Source organism: Arvicola amphibius, chromosome X (genome assembly GCF_903992535.2).
Source record: "Arvicola amphibius chromosome X, mArvAmp1.2, whole genome shotgun sequence".
Lineage (NCBI taxonomy): Eukaryota > Metazoa > Chordata > Mammalia > Rodentia > Cricetidae > Arvicola > Arvicola amphibius.
This window is the reverse complement of record NC_052065.1, coordinates 94,644,228-94,663,696: the sequence shown is the minus strand read 5'-3', so window position 1 is coordinate 94,663,696 and position 19,469 is coordinate 94,644,228. Positions and strand designations below refer to the sequence as shown.

Genomic DNA, 19,469 nt, shown 5'->3' with positions numbered 1-19,469 from the left:
CATCTCTAATGAAATATTTTATGCAAATTATTCAGCAGTTAGAAATGCATACTGTTCTTGCAGAGGACCTGAGTTCAGTTCCCAGTGTTGAGTGTACAACCATCTGTTAATCTTTCTCCAGGCTGATCCAGTACCTCTGGCTTCCACAGATCCTCTGCACACATGCATGCATGTAGATGTGCACCATTAAGATAAAATAAAGGAAAAATTTAAATATATGTTATAATGGAGACCATAAAATAAACTATTGTGATATTGTATATAAAGTAAGTGATAATTTAAAGAATAGAAGTTGACTAGGTGTCTAGTACCAGGCATGATTTTCCTTCTCTTGAGTTGGTCTTAAGTTTAATTAGACACCTGTTGGCTACCACCAAGATATGAATGCCACTCACTGGACCTTTATGGGTATCCTATCATTCTGGGCATTGTTATGGGTTATAGATTCCATGCCTGATAAGTCTGATTTTCTCCCTTGGCAGCTTGCGAAGCATTTCCTGATACCACTGAAGCTGGATCACAGGAAGGAGGCACTCAGGTTAGATTAACTTCAAATAATCTGATTCCTGTTTCATAAATGCATGGTACGTTCAGCAATTGGGGCCCACCCTCAACCTCTGAGATGCAGATGAGGGCAGTTGACATAGTCTGTATTGTTTTGGAGTTCATCATCTCTGATGAATGATTTGAAAGGAGATTTTTTTTTTTTTTGGTTTTTTTCGAGACAGGGTTTCTCTGCAGCTTTAGAGCCTGTCCTGGAGCTAGCTCTTGTAGACCAGGCTGGTCTCGAACTCACAGAGATCCGCCTGCCTCTGCCTCCCAAGTGCTGGGATTAAAGGCGTGCGCCACCACCGCCCGGCGAAAGGAGATTTCTTATACCTGGTACTGGAGTTTTATTGCTGGGAGCCTTGTCAGCCCTGTGACTTAACTTCCTTTAGTGTGTGTGTGTGTGTGTGTGTGTGTGTGTGTGTAAATATGAACTTACATGTATTGTGTATGTCTTAGGGGAACATAAAATAATGCTTCCTTGTGGCTTTATCAAACAATCTTGGTGTTATTTGACCCTCCTCCCTCCTCCTGTACTGGCCTCCCACTCACTCCTACGTTGGAGAGCCCTTCCTATTTTTCTATTTCCTATTTCATATAATCTGTATCCTGATATTTCCCTATCATGGTCTCTAATGGTTCCTTTATACTTCTTTATTTCTGTGGCTACTCCATGTTATATACTCACATCTAAAGATACAGAGCTAGGAGCCATAGATGAGAGGGGATATGAGGCGTTTGCTTTATGGGCCACTTCTCTCAGTATAATCTTTCCTAGGTCAATCTTTTTACTTGAAAATTTTGTGAGTTCATTTTTCTTTATAGCTGAACAGTATTCCTTGTGTATATGTAGTGTGTGTGTGTGTGTGTGTGTGTGTGTGTGTGTGTGTGTGTGCCAAGCATGAGTCCTTTATTTAAGCCAGTGACTGAGAGCAGGCTCCTGCCACAAATAACTCCCTGCTCAAAGAAAGGTAGAGTAAGGTTTTGAAAAATGTGCCAGCACATTTTTATTATCCATTCATCTGCTGAAGTACTTTTAGGTTTTGTTTACATTTCTTTTTTTTTTTCTTTTTTTGGTTTTGGTTTTTCGAGACAGGGTTTCTCTGCAGCTTTGGAGCCTGTCCTGGAACTAGCTCTTGTAGACCAGGCTGGTCTCGAACTCACAGAGATCCGCCTGCCTCTGCCTCCCAAGTGCTGGGATTAAAGGCGTGCGCCACCACCGCCCGGCTTGTTTACATTTCTTAACTCTTGTGAAGAAATGAATTGGGTGTTGTTCATACTGGATTCTAGAATGGATGCACAAATTTGCATTCCCACCAACAGTGAATGAAGATTGCCCTTTCCCCACAACCTCAATATTTTTGTCAATTGGTTTGATGCTCTTAGCCATTCCGGCTGGGTAAAAATGAAATCTCAACTTTAAAAAAAAAAACTTCCATTTTCCCAAATGCTAAGAATGGTGAACATATTTGAGATATTGATTAGCCATTTTTTATTTTCTCTAGTGAACTATGTAGTGATGAGCTGCAGGCAGGCCTGTTTCTCATCCCGCACAGCTAGCTTTACACCTGAAATAACAACACACAAATTGTATTCTTTTAAACACTGCTTGGCCCATTAGCTCTAGCCTCTTACTGGCTAACTCTCACATCTTGATTAACCCATATCTAATAATCTGTGTAGCACCACAAAGTGGTGCCTTGCCTGGAAGCTTCTTGCATTCGTCCATCTTGGGCTGGAGCTTCATCGCCTCTGCCCCAGAGAGGAGAGGTATGGCAATTGTCTGAGCCATCTACCTCACTTCCTTCTTCCTGTTCTGTCTACTCCACCCACCTAAGGGCTGGCCTACTGAATGGGCCAAGGCAGTTTCTTTATTAACGAATGAAATAAACACAAACAGAAGACTCTCCCACATCAGAACTATTTGTTTAAATCCCTAGTCCATTTTTAATTGGGTCTTTTGTTTCCTTGACTCTTTGGGTTCTGTATATATGTTGAATATTAATCCTCTGAAAGATGTAGAGCTGGCAAAGAGTCTTCTCCAGTCTGTGGGTTTCTTCTTCACTTAATTGATTGTTTCCATCGATGTTCAGAAGCTTTTTAGTTTTATGAGGTCCCATTTGTCAATTGTTGGAATACCATTCCGAAAGTCCTTTTCTACACCTATACCTTGTAGGCACTGCCTATGCTTTTTTTTCTAGCAGCATTATCTATGCATTTCAGTGTTTCATATTTCAAGATAAGGTCTTTGGTCCACTTAGATCTACTTTTTGTTCAAGGTGATAGACATAAGTCTAATTCCATTCGTTTATATGTGGACAACCTGCCTTCTCAGCACCATTTGTTGAAGATGCTGTCTTTTCTCCAAGTGTATGTTTTATTGCCTCTGCCAAACATCAGATGACTGTAGTTATGAGTTTGGGTCTTCTAGTTTGTTCCATTGCTCTACATGTCTGTTTTTGTGCCAGGACCATATTAATTTTGTCACTATAATTCTGTAACATCTCTTGAAGTCTGGAATGGTAACCCCTCCAATATGATTTTTGCTGAGGATTGCTTTGGCAATCCAGTTTTTTCATGGTTCCATATAAATTTTAGAATGAGACCATGACAGAATACTACAACTGAACACAATGTAGTAGAATGAGCATATCATGGTGAACCCAGCCCCAGTGGATACATGTACATTACAGCTTCTGCACTTACGACCCAGGAAACACTGATAAAGAGAGGGCTGAAAGTCTGTGTTACAGGTCATGAAAGAAAGCTACAAACCACTATGGATATAAGACCAAGTATGAGTCCTTTATTTAGGCCAGTGACCAAGAGCAGACTCATGCTACAAAGAAGTCTTTGCCCAAAGAAAAACAGGGTAGGGTTTTTAAAACTTCAAGCCACAATTGTATCATACTAGAGGCAATGGGGGGGATTGAAAAGCTTCAAAAGTTTCTACTAAGCTGATTAAAACAATTTCTTTTATGTTGCAAAACAGCAGACCTCAGAAAGGTGTAGGTGCTCAGCGGATGTGCTCAACAGGGGACTAGTTAAAATTGGGTGCAGTTTGCCAAATCTAGGACAAAACGGAGTTAATTGTAAGAGCCTGGGTAGCAGGAAGTCTGCCCTTAGAAATGGCTATGTAAGTAAGATCTGAAGAATGGCATTCTCAATAAGCATGCTAATGCAGAAGGGGGCACATCTCATGGACGCACACCCTGGACAGGAAACCATAGGCGACTGATGGCTGCTAAGAGAAGGAGAGTCGTCCTCTCCAGGAAGGAGCCCACTAATTGCTTGTCATGTACCAAGTGGTCAGTCCTGAAGACATGAATACAATAGCAGCAGCCTTAGCAGGTTTTATTTATATATTTGTAAACACAGACACACACACACACACACACAGAGAGAGAGAGAGACAGAGACAGAGAGACAGAGAGAGAGGGAGAGACAGAGAGCGACAGAGACAGATAGACAGAGACAGAGAGACAAAGGCGGGGGATTTGTTCAATGGCTGGACTTCATTTCTCAGAGCGTATAGACCTGGGATGGGCTGTCAAAATGTTTGAGGCGAAGAGTTTCAAGAAAGTTCTGTGGATGCACTTGAATCCAGACTCCCTTTCCTTTCCCCTTTTTGTACAGAGGCTTGACATACTTGGAACTATATTTCTGTCTCTAATCACTGAGACCCTTATCCCCATTGACTACGGTCACTCCAGTATCATCGAGATTGCGCATCACAATGATCCAATAAACTTCGCTTGTTCCTTTATCTCCCCCCTCCTCTCTTTGCTCCTCTCTCTTCTCCCCTTTTCCTTTGCCCCTCTCTCTGAGTGTGTGTGTTCTACCTCTGGAGTGAGCAGAAGGTAAATTACAACCACATGATGGTTTTCAGAACATTCTGTTACTTTGTTCTAATTTAAGAAAACAAAGGGTGTCACTTGTAAGGCTCACCCTATGCTGTAGATCTTAGTTCTACTCTGTTTCCCAAGCTAACAGCTGAATGTCTCCAGACAAAACTTGTACTCCATTAAGCCTCCACAACTTCAGAGGCTGGTGATTCTGAGATCAGATAATTTCTTGAGGAGTGGAGGAGGGGAGAGCATATCAGCATATCTGATGTTACAAGTACAGAAGTATGGTGTCTGGTTCACAGGGGACACTCGGAGCTCTCAAAAACTAAAGAACATAGTAGAATGTAACCAGTACAGAGCTGGGTATGCCAAGTTCTCTGCATTTGTAGCAATAAGTACCAGAGGCCCAAGCTGTCACACGTTAGTTAGTCTCTGGAGTAGCAGTGGCTCAAGTTGAAGACTCTCAGAGTGTTTGATTGGTCAAACCTTTAGAAGGCAGTAAAAACAGGAAGTTGGTCTACTCTGCCCAACCCCAGGGACCTCCTCTCCATGCCCTACTGAATGAAACTTCCTGAAAGGACTTCCATCTTGCAGCTGACGTTTAGAGCCTGCTTTTCTCTCTCTCAGCAGCTTTCTTCAGTTTTTCAGCTCTAGACCACACAGTCTCCTGAGAAGAACACAGTAAGAACATCTGTAACAAGGTACTTCAGGACCTACCATGGGTGAGTTGAACAGCATGGGGTGTTTGCCCAGGTTTTCTTAGGGCAGGGGTGATACTGTGCTTTCCTCTTCCCTTATGGCCCTTAGGTGACCTCTTTAGGAACAGAGTAGGGGTAGGGTCGAGGGACCCACAAGTTGTTTAGTTTCCACTCTCCAGAAGACAAGGATCAAATGAGTACTGAGGTGATTATCATGTTTCTTCATAGAAAGCCTCCCTTTTTGTGGAGGTGAAGTGCAGTTCCCTGCTTACCACTCCCTCACCCTCAAACACATTGAGAAGAAAGATCTGAGCTTTAGGTCATATCCAGTCTAGGATTTGAGAAATAGAAAATATGACCTAGAGAAGGGTTTGGTGGAAATTAATATTCTTCATATTCATACTAATGTTAATAAAGGAACAAGGAAGCAACCGTGGATTGAATCTACTTCAGTCATTCTGAACATTGCATTATCCTTATAGAAGTTTCTAGATACTTGCTTTATGTTGTGTGAACAGTTCTGAAACGTCTTACATGTGTGTAGGGTTCTATGTCAGTTAAATACATTTGTTATGTATGTATATATAACATATAAAGTCATATTTTTTACCTATGTACATAAATGACATTTCAGGCTGTCCTTGAGCTCTTGGGCTAAAGTGATCCTTTTGCTTTTGCTTTTTTCCTACTTTGTTTCTGAAATTGTTTAAATTTTCCTTATGCACATGAACTATTGTCTGATAGATTTATCTGTAATGTTGAAAATTTCCCCAAATTTTGTATTTGTCCACTTATTTTCCCTCCAGTCAATTTTATTTCTTTATATTAAGATATTCATGCAAGTGCAGACTTTAATACTATCTTGTTTTATTTTTAAGACTTTATTTATTTATTAAGTATACAGTGTTCCTCCTGCATGTATGCCTTCAAGCTAGAAGAGGGCACCAGATCCCATTATAGATGGTTGTGAGCCACCATGTGGTTGCTGAGAATTGAACTCAGGACCTCTGGAAGAACAGCCAGTGTTCTTAACCTCTGAGCCATCTTTCCAGCCCCATCTTCTTGTTTGATTGAAACTTTTTAAATACTTTTTTTAAAATTGAAACTTTATCACTATGAAATGCCCTTTCTTACTATTTCGTTCCTCCTCCCTTTCTCTCATGCTTGATATGGTGTTGCAGGCAGCCTCCGCTGATCTTGAAGTTTTTTATGTAGGCAAGGATGACCTTGAACTTCTGACACTTCTGCCTCCTACTCTTGAATGCTAAAAGAGAGTGCCATTACCCTTACCCCTAGTCTATGCCGTGCTGGCCATGGAACCTACAGTCTTATTCATGTGAGGAAGGCAGTCTATCAACTGAACTATATCCCTGTCCCACAGAATTTCTTCCTTCCTTCCTTCCTTCCTTCCTTCTTTCCTTCCTTCCTTCCTTTCTTCCTTTCTTCCTTCCTTCCTTCCTTCCTTGCTCCCTCCCCCCCTCTCCCTTTCTTTCACTTTTTTCAAGACAGGGTTTCTGTATGTAACAGTCCTGGCTGTCCTAGAACTTACTATGCAGACCAGGCTGGCCTCAAACTCACTGAGATCCACCTGCCTCTGCCTCCCAAGTACTGGGATTAAAAGTGTATGCCACTACCACCCAATCCAAATATTCTGTAAAGTTTACCTTTTCTATTTCCAACATAAACCTGCAGTTAGATAGTACAAAATGATATTTATTTTGTTATTTAAATATATATACATATATGTACATATTTTGTTATTTAAAAATACTATATATATACGTATATGTACATACACACACAATAAGACTAAGCACAAACCCTTGTATTAAGACTGAAAAAGGCAACCCAGCAGGAGGAAAGGCGTCCCCAAAACAGGCAAAAGAGTCAGAAACAGCCCCTGCTCCACCTGTTAAGAGTCCCACAAGAACACCAAGCTACTCAGTTATAACATATGCAGAGGGCCTAGGTCAGTTTTGTGTAGACTCCATGATTGTCAGTTAAGACTCTGTGAGCCCCTAGGAGCCCAGGTTAGTTGATTCTGAACATACATAAATCTTAAGAAAAGAATATTAGGACTTATTCCTCCCACTGTAATGGGTATTCCACCTTGTACACACGAACTATTCTTTATTCACCTCTCCTTCCACAGTTTCTAACCTCTGGTAATCACATGTTACTCTCTGCTTCTAGGAGTTCCACCTTTTAAGCTTCCACATATAAGTGAGAATGTTTTGCCTTTTTTGTTTAAAACTTTTATATATAATTAAATTTTATGTGTTTGAAAGTACATTTGACAGAATCCTTCCTTTCATTTGTTCTCAGACAGGGTCTCATTATGTAGGCAAGTCTGACCTTGCACTCCCTAAGTAGCTAAAGCTGGGCTTGCATTCCTGATTCTCCTGTCTCTACTTTCCAAGTGGTGACTTTCAGACATGTTCCTCCATACCTGGCTGATGGAATTTTTTTTTTACATAGTCAGACTCTGTCTGCCCTTTAATTTGGAATATTTAACTTACTTTTAATAAAATAATAGGTTTAATTTGGTACAGATATGCTATTTTTATACATTTATCTTTATTTACTTTTATTCTTTTATTTTTTTATTATTATATCTTGGGTTACCACTACTAGCCAGCATACCCTTATTTTTACCTGTCCTCAGACAGTACATGATTCTTGCACCATTATGACTCTTTACCCTCACCTGATTTGTCATGTGCTTTCACTATATGTGAGGTAGGAATACCACATCTTCTTAATTTTCCCTTTTCTTTTTCTAGTCTTTTTTCATAGTAGTTATCTGAGATATGCATATGCATCGCAGAAGAAATATTGTATTATATACTAAATACTCAGATTTGCCTACAAATTTATCAATGTCACGGACTTTTCTTTACTCCATGGAAATCTGTTTGAAGACCAGCTTGACCTTGAACTTATGGCAGTCTTCTTTCTCTGCCTCCTAGGGGCTGGTATCATAAGTGTGTGCTTCCAGACCCCAAAGGGATGTTTCTGATTTTTAAAACATTAATTAATTAATTCAGTGTATTGCATGGGTGCATATGTTTGGAGGCCTCAGAACAACAGGAAACTTGAGGAAAACAGTGCTCTTCATGCACAATTTGGGTCTAGGGAACTGAACTCTAGTGCTCAGGCTAGATGGCAAGCGGCAAGCCCTTTTTCTGCTGAGCCATCTCACAGACTAATTCTGTTTTAGTTTAACTTTCTAAGGTTTATTTACTTAATGTAAGAGTGTTTTGTTTGTATTTATGCCTGTGCACCTTATATGTGCCTGGTACTTGAGGAGATCAGGAGAACACATCAGATTACCTGGAACTGGAGTTACAGATGGCTGTGAGCCACCATGTGGGTGCTGGGAACTGAACTCCCATTCACCACAAGAACAACAAGTTCTCAAAATTGATGAGATCTTTTTCTCAGTGTACACAGTCCTTCTATTCTATTGCTGTTTTTATTTGAACTTGAAGTCACTTTTTTTTTTGGTTTTTCAAGACAGGGTTTCTTCTGTAGCTTTTGGAGACTGTCCCGGAACTAGTTCTTGTAGCCCAGGTTGGCCTCGAACTCACAGAGATCCGCCTGCTTCTGCCTCCCGAGTGCTGGGATTAAAGGCGTGCGCCACCGCCGCCCGGCTTGAAGTCACTTTTAATTGAAACTTCTCAACTAATGTGTTAGCTATGCTTTCCATATTTTCTTTAACTTCGTCCCTTCTCTTTTCCTGGTCTTCATGATAATATTTGAGCAAGACACAACCTGGATATTTTGTTCTGCTTTATGTATCATTTGTCCAGCTCTTCTTTCGGGCAGGGAGTTTGCCTGTGATCCTTGAACCATAAAAAACCTTTCAAGATAATTTTTATTATTCTTCAAACAGAAGAGAGAGCCAAGATTGAGGAATGAAACATAATTTGTCTCAGATCACTCTGCCCCAGAAGGGCAGGACGGTTAGTAACATCACAGAGCAATTGTTGAACCCAGACCTTGACCTCTGTGTTTGTTTTCTCCTTAGCTCCCTGCCTCTTATCTCCCAGGAGGTGGAAGCACAGTGAAGGCTTTCAGTATTTTTCACACTGATTACAGATATTTGGGGATATTATAACAACTAACAACCTTTATAACAGCTAACAACCTTCATTTGCCAATATATTTCCCCAGTACCTTTTTTGGGAGGTATCATACATTAATGTCTTGATTTTAATTTAAGGGTACAGTTCCGAAACTAACCCTTATCAAAGAAGAATGAGATGTCGGGGAATTTTCCGAAGGACATTTCTCAACTCTACTGAACACATCAGTGCTACAGTGCATACTTCATTCTCTCAGCAGCAAGGTGGAGAGCCAGCAATGAGTGATCCTCCCATATATACTAGAAGAAGATAGTAAGTGACCAGTCAGTATGGTTGGAATATACCAGGCTAGTGAAATGCATACCACTGTAGTTAAATATGTCATTTATATCTCCAAGTGGTTGAGCAATCTTTCTGTAGCCTTGGTACAAGTGGGGCAAATGGTCTATTGGAGAATTTCTAAGTATATGTGGACTACTTTTACTTTGTTTTCCTACAGCACTCCATATGGTATTCCATCCCGTCATCAGAGAATCAACTTACATAAACGAAACCAAATGTATATTAATAGGGAGGGATGGCTAATACCTCCAGAGAGAACAATGGAGAGGGACGAGCAAGATGACACCTCAAAGAACTGGTTCAAGGTCATAGTAAGTACCCCCAGAAAATGGATCTAATACTCAAAAGAAGGCAATCAAGAGGAGTTGTATTGGAATTGAATAGAGTTATTGGGTGCTTTTTTGGATACAGTGGAGTTGACAGAGGAGTCTACATGCTGAATCAATTAAAGGGCAAATCAGACAGGCAATGAACACAGACCAGGGTGACTGTAGGGAGAAGTCAGGGAGTCGTGTATAAGCAAAGGAAGAAATCCATGTGAGAAGATATAACAGCTCTACACTAGATGCCCCAGTTTTGCTAAAATTGGATGTGTGTATTGACGAGGTGATTGGCAAAGTGTCTTTGGGGTCCCTATTAAAGAAGAAAGCTAGTTCTGCCATAGGTAAGATCTCTTATTATGGATTTACAAATGAAATCATATTATAATCTCAAAAATAAGAGAAATAATACAAAATAAATTAGCTGTTGCAATTTAAAAAGTTTATTTACATATCACTGAATGAAAGGAAAGTAGATTCAGGAAATCCACAGATGATATAAAGGAAATAATAAAATTTGTACCATCTTTAGAAATTGCCTTAAAGCTTAAAAGCAAACATATTTGAGTCCTTCCATTTTACGGCTTTCTTTAAGTAAAATTAACAAATAATAAATCACATGCATTTAAAGTATATAACTTAACACTACTTGGCTGCACATCTGTGAAGCCATTTTCCCAGTCAACATGCCCATCAAACACCTCAAGCATCCTTGCTCCCCTTTATAATTGTTCTCTTCCATTCTTTCTCCATATCATTTTTTCAATCAATTCTTGGTTAGTTTTCTACCACAATAGATTTGTCCATATTTTCTAGATTTTTATGTAAACAAACTCATGTGGTATGTTATGGGCTGAAATCCTTTATTCGATTAACTCTAACTTTAAATTCCAACATGCCACATACATGTAATCCCAGCTGCTCAGGAGACTAAGGCCAGAGGATTGGTCGCTTGAGACCAGCTTGAGCAATGCCACAAGACCCTATATTAATGTAAAATAAGGAACAGTGAAATAAAAAAATATAAAAGTTTAGAGCAAAAACCAAATATTTGATGTAAACAGGAGGTTTTATTTTCTTTCTCTTTACAGACAGCACTTTCCATAGGTAAGAGAATGTAGCAAGGATAAGTATTTAAGTTTATAGAGGTTTATCATGAATTAGTTTGATAATTTAAATTCTGGCCAGTCTGTTTTCATCCTTTTTTACAGTATTTCCACCGTACATATATAAAATGAGACTTCTATGCCTGTATCATATTGGTGTTGATAATGTATATTCAGATATTGATACTTTGTTACAGCGTTTTATCTCAAAAGAGTTCTGAAAGTAAGTACTCGAAACATAGAGTTTTAAGACACCAATTATTTTGTAATGAAACACCTGGTAGAAGCATTAGTGTTTAAATCTAGTTTATTTGTTCCAATAAATGTAAGTTTTGCTGCATTAATATATTTGCTCATTAAAGAGTGTATTGTGTAATTACCTTTCATGCATGAAATAAATTCCAATGTGCCAATCTTTTCTCCTATTCTTTTTTTTATGTTTGATTCTAGATTCGCTCTGGCATAAACTATGATAAGAAGTGGCTCTTGAATTTGATTCAGAGCCAGTGCAGTATCCCTTTCACTCCAGTAGAGGTAAGAGGAATCAGGACGAATGATGGGCTCTATGAACCATGACATTTGGCCATATTCTATTTCTCTCACCCTTATTCATGCAGTTTCACTATGAGAAAACACACGCCCAGTTTTTTGTTGATAATCCCGACATTGCCTTTGAACTAAAACGTATCAGTGACAAGATTTGGGATGAGTCTAATAATAAGGTATGTGTCAAGAGTATGACTGTGACCAATTGCAAGCCAGGGTTAATATCTTGTATGATTCTGGGGCTTCTCAGTTCTCAGTGTCAACACAAACTCTCATTTGTTCTCTGCAGATAACAATCTTCATCAGCCCCTGTGATGAACTCCACTTGGTGACAGAGCTGAAGTCAAAGAAGATGGACCAAATGAAGGTAATGTAGGATTAAGACATTTTATATACCCACCGCTGGACCTGTGCCTTTCCCCCATCTGTTGTCCCTTGTATAACTTCTGCCTCAGAGTCATAGAACTCCATCTGTGATTCTGCAGCTGGCTATGAACCAACAGGGTGCTACTTCTCAGCAATTTCTTAATATGCAGAGACTCCCATTTGTGCAAGGCATGACTGACAGCAGTAAGTCTAGAGGAAATAAGGGAAGAAGGGGCTGGCTGGTGTGGAAATTTAGGAACTGTAAATTAAGGAGAGGTTGGTGCTGGCAACCCCTCTGTATCAGCTCTGTGTCAGCTGACTGCCTCTTAGCCTTCTGATTCTCTGTTCTTGATTCCTGAAGACTTGTTGACCCATCCTACTGACTTGTCACTGAATCTTAGAAGGAGCATGGCTCCATCCCTGGATTTTTACGAAGAGGACATGATGCGGGTAAGACCATACACTTGATGCTGTTTGGAGAGTAAGTTTGGTAGCGATTAGCTAGTACTTAGTTTGATCTCAAGTTTTCACTGTTGCTTCATTTCACTCTTTTTTTCCTATTAACTTGAATGTTGCCCTTGAACCAGAATTACAGTAAACCCTATCAGACGTTTGGCTTTTTTGATACTAAAGCAGCGGCCCCTACTGTTGACAGCCTGGATGAATCTGGAAATGAGGTGAGACATAATACTGAGATATTATGAGAAAGGAGAAGTGGTCATTGGAGCATTGACACGAGGCAGGGAAGTGGATTTACTGGTAAGGGATCAAGGGAAAGAGCCGAAAGTTCAAGAATCCTTTGCTTTTCTTCTCTTGATCCGTGTATTTATTCCCATAATTGCAGATGAAGTCTGCAGAGACGGTAGTCAAGGGACAAGACCTGGATCCAGAAGAGATACGTGCAGACCAAAGCTCTCTGAGTACTACCATCCCGGATAAGTCCAGTAACATAAAGTCAGTTGTATCTTCAAGAGGAGCAGCTCTGGTCTTTGGGGAGGACCACAGACCTCACCCTCCACTCTGTCTATATTCTCAGCTGTCCCCATGCTACTCCTTTCCTACTGACCTTCTCCTCTGCTTACGTAATCTGGGGTGTGATTCCTATGTCTGAGCATTTAGTCTCCTCCAGCATGCACTCCAGTGCTTTAGAAAAATGACACTGGGCTCCTCCCCTACCCTAACCAGAGCTCCCTTTTTCTTACTCTTATAAAGTCCCTTCATCTGTTCCAGGCTGCCCTGAAGGCTCTCTTACTGCAGGATGAGGTCAGGGGTTCTTAATGATAATAACATTACCTACTTTGGACCACTTTTGGGGTGGCTTAGTCCTCCTTGGAAAGAAACATGAGTTCCCTGAACTAAAGATCTAGAAATGGGTCAATGTCAGAGAGCAGAGGGCTCCCTGGGTCAAGAGGAACCTGTAGAGAACCAAAGAGGCGTCCATCTCTTCTGTCTTCCTTATCTACCCACCTACCTACCTTGCTCATCATCCTACCTAACGTTAAAGAGGATCCCTGCATGGCCTGAGATAAGCAAGTTGATTCCTTGGATTAGACCCATACTCAGACACACAGAAGTAGAGAGGGACCTCCAGGAGAGAACATAGTGACTATAAGAGCCAGCTGCTACTGGGGAATGTCCCTTTCCCTCAAAGATGCTCATTGCTCCTAGAATGAGCCCTGCATAGGAAAAAATATGAGCCTGCACTCAACAGTACCTAATTCTGTGAAGTCTTCACGTTCATTCTTGCTTTGGGTCCCGGGCACAGTCTGGAGAAGATGAGGTAAAGGACTGCTGCAGAGGAGCCCTTTTCCCCTCTATTACCAGTGACCCCTGACCTTTAGTACCAGGCCAGACAGAGCATCCTTCATTCCATTTGTGCGGCTTCCTTTTTCTCCTTTGCCCCACTCTCTGTGTCTCCCCCACATCTACCTCACCCACTTTCACTCCCTTTCCATTACTGTCCCCATCCCTTCCTCTTACTGAGTCCTGAGCCATGCCTTTCTCACCTCCCTGCCCCAGCCTCTCTAGAATGGTGGGCACGAACAAGGTGATAGAGTCCTGGGATCCCATCCCATGCCTTGCTCCCTGCAGAGCTTCTCATGGAGACTGTGAGGAGGGGGAATGAGTCCTTGGAGTTCTGCTTCTCCAACGTGGCTTCTTGTGAGCCTGAAGAAAGGGATTAGATCAGGGAGTGTAGGAGCTACCCAATAAGAAGAAAAGAGAAGAGAGCAGCAGGGAAAGACAATGCTCTTTCTTCTAGGTCATTGCCACAAGGACTATCTTTTCACTTTCAATTATTTTTATATGGTTATATCGGTGTTCCTATATTTATATGTCAGCAGATGGATGAATACATCACAAGTTAATGTATTAATCAGACATGCTATCTAACATATAGTAACGAGATGCCATGCAATGATTGTATATACATATATACTACATAGTTCTTAACCAGGTTGCATTTTTTTTTTTTTTGGTAGTTCAATTCTGGAATTGTTCCCCAAGTTATTAAGCCTGGTAAGTGTATTCCTTGATTATTGATTTCTCTAACTGGGCCTGGAATTACATCCAAAATTCTCTGAAAGCTAATAGGTCTTGCTTAAGTTAGACTTTTTGAACTTGTCCTTTCAAAGAGATATGGGGAAGTGATTCAGATTCACAGGAGAACTTGCCAACAGCAAGTCATGATCCCAACTTGACGTCTAACACTGACATTTCCAGGGTCCTTTCCACACCTGACTTCTGATCTCCCCCATTCTGTAAACCCATCCCTTTCCCTCATCATCTAGAATCATCTGCCAGCTCTGCATTGAGTTTTCTTGCTTCCCACAGGAAGGACAGGAATCACCTAAACCAACTCTCTGTGGCCTCGAGGACCACAAGAGTTTACCAACTTGCAAGGTGAGGAGAGAGGTTTTAATTTGTGTATAAAATGGGTCAGAACCTACATCCTGTTTGCTTTTATTTCAGGGGAGTTTTTTTGAATCTGAGGCTGTAAAGACTCTGGTCCTACAGTTCCTGCAGCAGTAAGTACCTCCGGGAACCTGACAAAAGGGAGCCATGTGGGAGGTGAGGCTACAAAATTATAGCTCTACTTGATAAAACTTTGAACTCTCATTTGAGGCCCAAATTGATGTGATTAGCCTATCCTATGACCCCACCTCCAACAGGTATTACTTCATCTATGACAGTGGAGATCGGCAGGAACTCCTTAATGCCTACCATGCTGAGGCTTGCTTCTCTTTGACCGTCCTCTTCAGTTCTATGGACTCATCCTTGTAAGTAGCACAATCAGCTCAAGCTATGACCTAGAGCACTGCACCCCACCCTCCAGCAGATACAGGCAGTCCCTTGGAACTCTTACACTTGCTGGACCACCAGTTCTGTTTCCTCCTTTTCTCCTAGGAGAAGCTTGTGCGGGTACTTCAAGCACAGCAGAAATACGAAGATTCTCAAAAATTCTTATAAGTGTGTGACGGGTAAGACTGGACAGCGTAAAGGAGGATAGAGGGCACAATCACAGATGCCAGAGGCTAAGGTTCCTGTTGTTGCCCTCCCCATTTCTGACACTCTCTCTTGATTCCAAACCAACAGCTGCTTGTTCCTAGACCCCTTAGCCCATGACTCTGACTGGGAAATGGTGTGTGAGTGTCCAAACTGCATATGCAACTCCAAGGTCATTTTTTCTCTTCATTTTACAGATATGCAGCAGGAGCTGCTGAAGCATAAAAAATGTGACATTATTTGCTTTCTTCGTACATTACCCCAAACTCAGCATGACCTTACCTCCTTTGTGGTGGACATATGCTTCCAGACAGTAAGCACCCACTCCTTCTGTGGGCCACAGCACATACTCAGAAAGCTGAGGTTGGGTAGAAAGTTATGCAGGATGCTGAACTCATGCATTTCCTTTCCAGGAGACGATGCTCTGCTTCTCTGTTAGTGGATTGTTCAAGGAAGGTGAGTGTCTGCAGAATCCCCTCTCCAGACCCTATCCAGCTCATTGCCCTGGATGTGGACCCCTGAGAACTCTCCCAGGTCCCCTCATTGTGTGCCTTTCCTCCCTTGTGCTCTCCTGCCCAGGGTGCCCTGCCCACAGACCATCCCGGTCTGACCCTGACCGAGGGCTGTGCCTGTCTACCCCACAGCTCCTGGGTGAGGGAGGGCACAGGAGCTATGGGGTTGGTGGCTCTCATTCCAGATCCTTACTCTGACTTTGGGCCAGTTGCATAACCTCTGCATTTCCACATTTGCAAATGTCACTTATTAAACTGCCCCCTACTCCCCATCCCTGTAAGGGAGATGTGAAGCAGAGACCAAGTGAACACCGAAAGTGATGTTCACAGGGTCCAGCATGGGGCAGGGGTTCCATCAACGGGAATGGGTCATTTCCATTGCTGCCAGCCCTCTCCATTCTTGCAAGCCATTTGTGACTCCAAGCCAAATGTTGAGTGGTTCTTGGCTTCTTTTTGTGTAAGACCCTGACTGGGGAATGCCCTGTGAGGGTATAAAGCATTGACACATGCTGAAGGCACATTATTCTTTCTTATCCTTGAAACAGAGGGCAGCTTTCAGGGTTGTGTTCATGCCTTCACTCGGACCTTCATTACTACCTACGGCAACAGTTCTGAGTAAGTGCTATGTTGTGGATTGGCACTCTCACCAGAGCCTCAGGCTGTGCGACAATGTGGTGGTGGAGTTCTCAGGGTATGACCAATGTGTGGAAGGGCAATGAGGAGATTCAAGGAGTAGTCTAGTGTAGTGGCTGAAAGTGTAGACTCTGGGGTCAGACTACCAGGCTGGATCTTGCTGTACCCACTCACTTATTCTGTGAATTTGGTCAGGTCACATTTCCCATTTGTAACTGTATCTTCTAAAAATGTTGATTATACCGTTCACTCTTTTTTGCTGACAAAACCATTGTTGGATTAAAGTTGAATCTGGTGTTCTATTGATATAGACAGTCTGCAACAGTGTGCTCACCCTCTGGGAGTATTGTAGATAACCAGGGAAGACAAGCAGGGCAAAGCAGGAATATGGGAACGACCCGATTGCAGCTCAGTGAGAGCATGACAATTGTTGAGAAACTTATTTTGTCTGTTTTCCCATCCATCTCAGGGAATGTTTTTCCTCTGGCCTTTGTATCATCAATGACAAGCTGTCTGTGAGGGATGTCCAAGGGCTTCCCAGTGCCTCCATTCCCGTGGCCACATCTTCTTCCAGCTATTTGCCTGCCCTCTTTCAGGATCAACAGAAGATGGTGCAGACATTCTCTACACAGGCTGGGATGAATGTTGAGTGGTCTCAGACGTGAGTGCTGGTATATACAATGAAGTAGTGTGAGGTAGGGGTAGGATGATGAGTTATGGAAACATACAAGCTTCGCTTCTTTATTTCGTTCACTATCTTACGGATCAGTTTCTTCTCAGTTAAACTTTAGGCTAACTAGCCATTTTAAATAGCTACTTGATAATTCCCTGCAATCCGTGGACCCTGTTCATGAATGAGACACATTTGGATTTTCTGGAATTTGCTTATATGATGGCACAAGTGTCATCTTGCCGAATATCTTGAAATATATGTAGAGGCGTGTTTCTGTCACATAGATCAGAACATGCCTTTGTGTTGTCAGTGTGTCTATTCTTGTGTCTTGATGCATACTGTCTGGTCACACTCTGTCACAGGTGCCTTGATGATGAGCAGTGGAATCACAGTGAAGCTAGTCAGAGCCTTGCCTGGCTCCAGGTAAGGTTTGGGAATTCAGGCCAAGCGAGAAAAGGCCAGGTGGCCTGGAAATGGTGCTGGTATTCTTGCGTCTGTTGGTCTCCCAATCGCGTCCTTCGTTTCCTACAGGTAAAGGATGCGAGCCCCGAGCATACCTTCATGCAGACAGGTCCAGGATTCTAAGAACAACATACCAAGAAGAAGTTCCTAGGAGTCACTATCTTATCTCTTCAAACCTTTGTTGTGATTTTGTTCTAGCACGGTAATTTCCATGTAAATGAATTGGGACATCTGGGAGCTAAGGCACCCTGGGAGCTAAGGCGGAGCTTGTAAAGCTAACTCTCATGTATCTAAATGACCTGTTGTTTGTGTATTTGCCATGTATTTCCAGATCATTGTTTCTTATTTTTTCTTTCATTATAGATGTTATTAAATTTGTTGAGCATTTCGTGTTTCTGTAATATAGTCTGTTTTACTCTCACTTGCATGCTGTCCTTTCTCCCTCTTCCTCCTCCATATCTCCTATAAGTCCTTGTCTCACACTCATGGTTTTTGTTTGGCACAGTGCCCCTCTGAGTATAAACAGGGCCATTTATATGACCATGTGTTTGGAACTATTCACTGGGCTCACCTGTGGGTACATAGTTAAAGACAATGATTACTTTTCCTCTAGAATCCATCAGTAGCTTATAGTTTGGCAGAGAGGGATAATCCCCGATTCTGTGACTGACCAATGAGAGGTCTGGTCTTGTGTAGGCCCAGTTGAGGCAATTGCTAAAAGATTGTGATAATTGTGTCATGCTCAGAAGATACTATCGATGTTGCTAGTTATGTTAAATCCCTTCAAAGTTCACTGGAGGCAGACCATATTACAAGAATGAGGGCCTCCAAGGAAGAACTGTTGTAGAGACTGAAGTCCTAGTCTCAATCTTAGGCTGTACAGTTCTGCGTCTGTAGACTTCCTCTGTTGAACATACTCTCTAACCCTGTTAAAACTCAGTACTGATGTTCTATGTGCCTAAAGTACTAATCAAGTATTTCATGCAGATAACAATATTCTTTTATTAGCAATACAAATTTATTCAAAATTAAAAACATCATAATTGGTAGGATATAATATTAAATGACACATAAAAGCCTCTGAAGAAAATTGATTCCCATATATGTAACTGTAATACCATAAAAATCCTTGGTATAAAAAGAGGTAAGAGTAAGGAAATTATTAGCTTTGTATTTTTATTAAAAGCAGTCATATCCAGAAAACCTATAAAAATATATTCAGCCACCTAAAGTACAAAAGTAGCCACAAACACTGAGATAATTTAGAAAAGGAAAGCCGGGCGGTGGTGGTGCACGCCTTTAATCCCAGCACTCGGGAGGCAGAGGCAAGTGGATCTCTGAGTTCGAGGCCAGCCTGGTCTACAAGAGCTAGTTCCAGGACAGGCTCTAGAAACTACAGGGAAACCCTGTTTCGAAAACCCCCCCAAAAAAATTAGAAAAGGAAAATAAAGATTACTATTTTAAGAAAAAATAATGTCCTTCGTCTGCTGGTCCTAATAGAACTGGGCAGGCCCTTGGTTTCTCTTTACTTTACAGGACAGGTGGCCCCAGGTGGCATGCAGGAAGAGAAACTGCGGGCCTGCCCAGCTCCCTTAGGACCAGGCAGGTGAAGGACACCTACATGCGTGCCTGGGGCTGCCTGCCCTGGGCCTGGAAGAGAAACTGCAATTGACCATAAGTATATGGTGGAGTATGGGAGAGAGAGAGAGAGACAGAATGCTTCATGTATTGTGGAGAGAGGCAGATCTGAAGAGGGAAAGATGGTGAAGAATGGGCTGATGTGGGAAGCTTGTTTGTCACTTGTGGCCACGGTGACATCCAGGCT

General features: G+C 41.7%; 1 protein-coding gene across 1 annotated transcript; it reads left to right on the top strand.

The window, feature by feature from the left end:
- Positions 1-5,112: 5,112 nt before the first annotated feature.
- Nxf3 (nuclear RNA export factor 3) lies at positions 5,113-18,045 on the top strand. The gene is made up of 19 exons (XM_042054347.1): positions 5,113-5,116; positions 9,318-9,492; positions 9,680-9,833; positions 11,399-11,482; positions 11,566-11,676; positions 11,950-12,049; positions 12,222-12,310; positions 12,705-12,814; positions 14,341-14,377; positions 14,693-14,761; positions 14,831-14,886; positions 15,031-15,138; positions 15,266-15,332; positions 15,570-15,677; positions 15,778-15,820; positions 16,422-16,491; positions 16,979-17,170; positions 17,545-17,605; positions 17,714-18,045. Exons 1-19 carry the CDS (start codon positions 5,113-5,115, stop codon positions 17,765-17,767), a joined length of 1,692 nt encoding a protein of 563 aa, XP_041910281.1. The 3' UTR covers positions 17,768-18,045.
- The last annotated feature ends 1,424 nt before the right edge of the window (positions 18,046-19,469 follow it).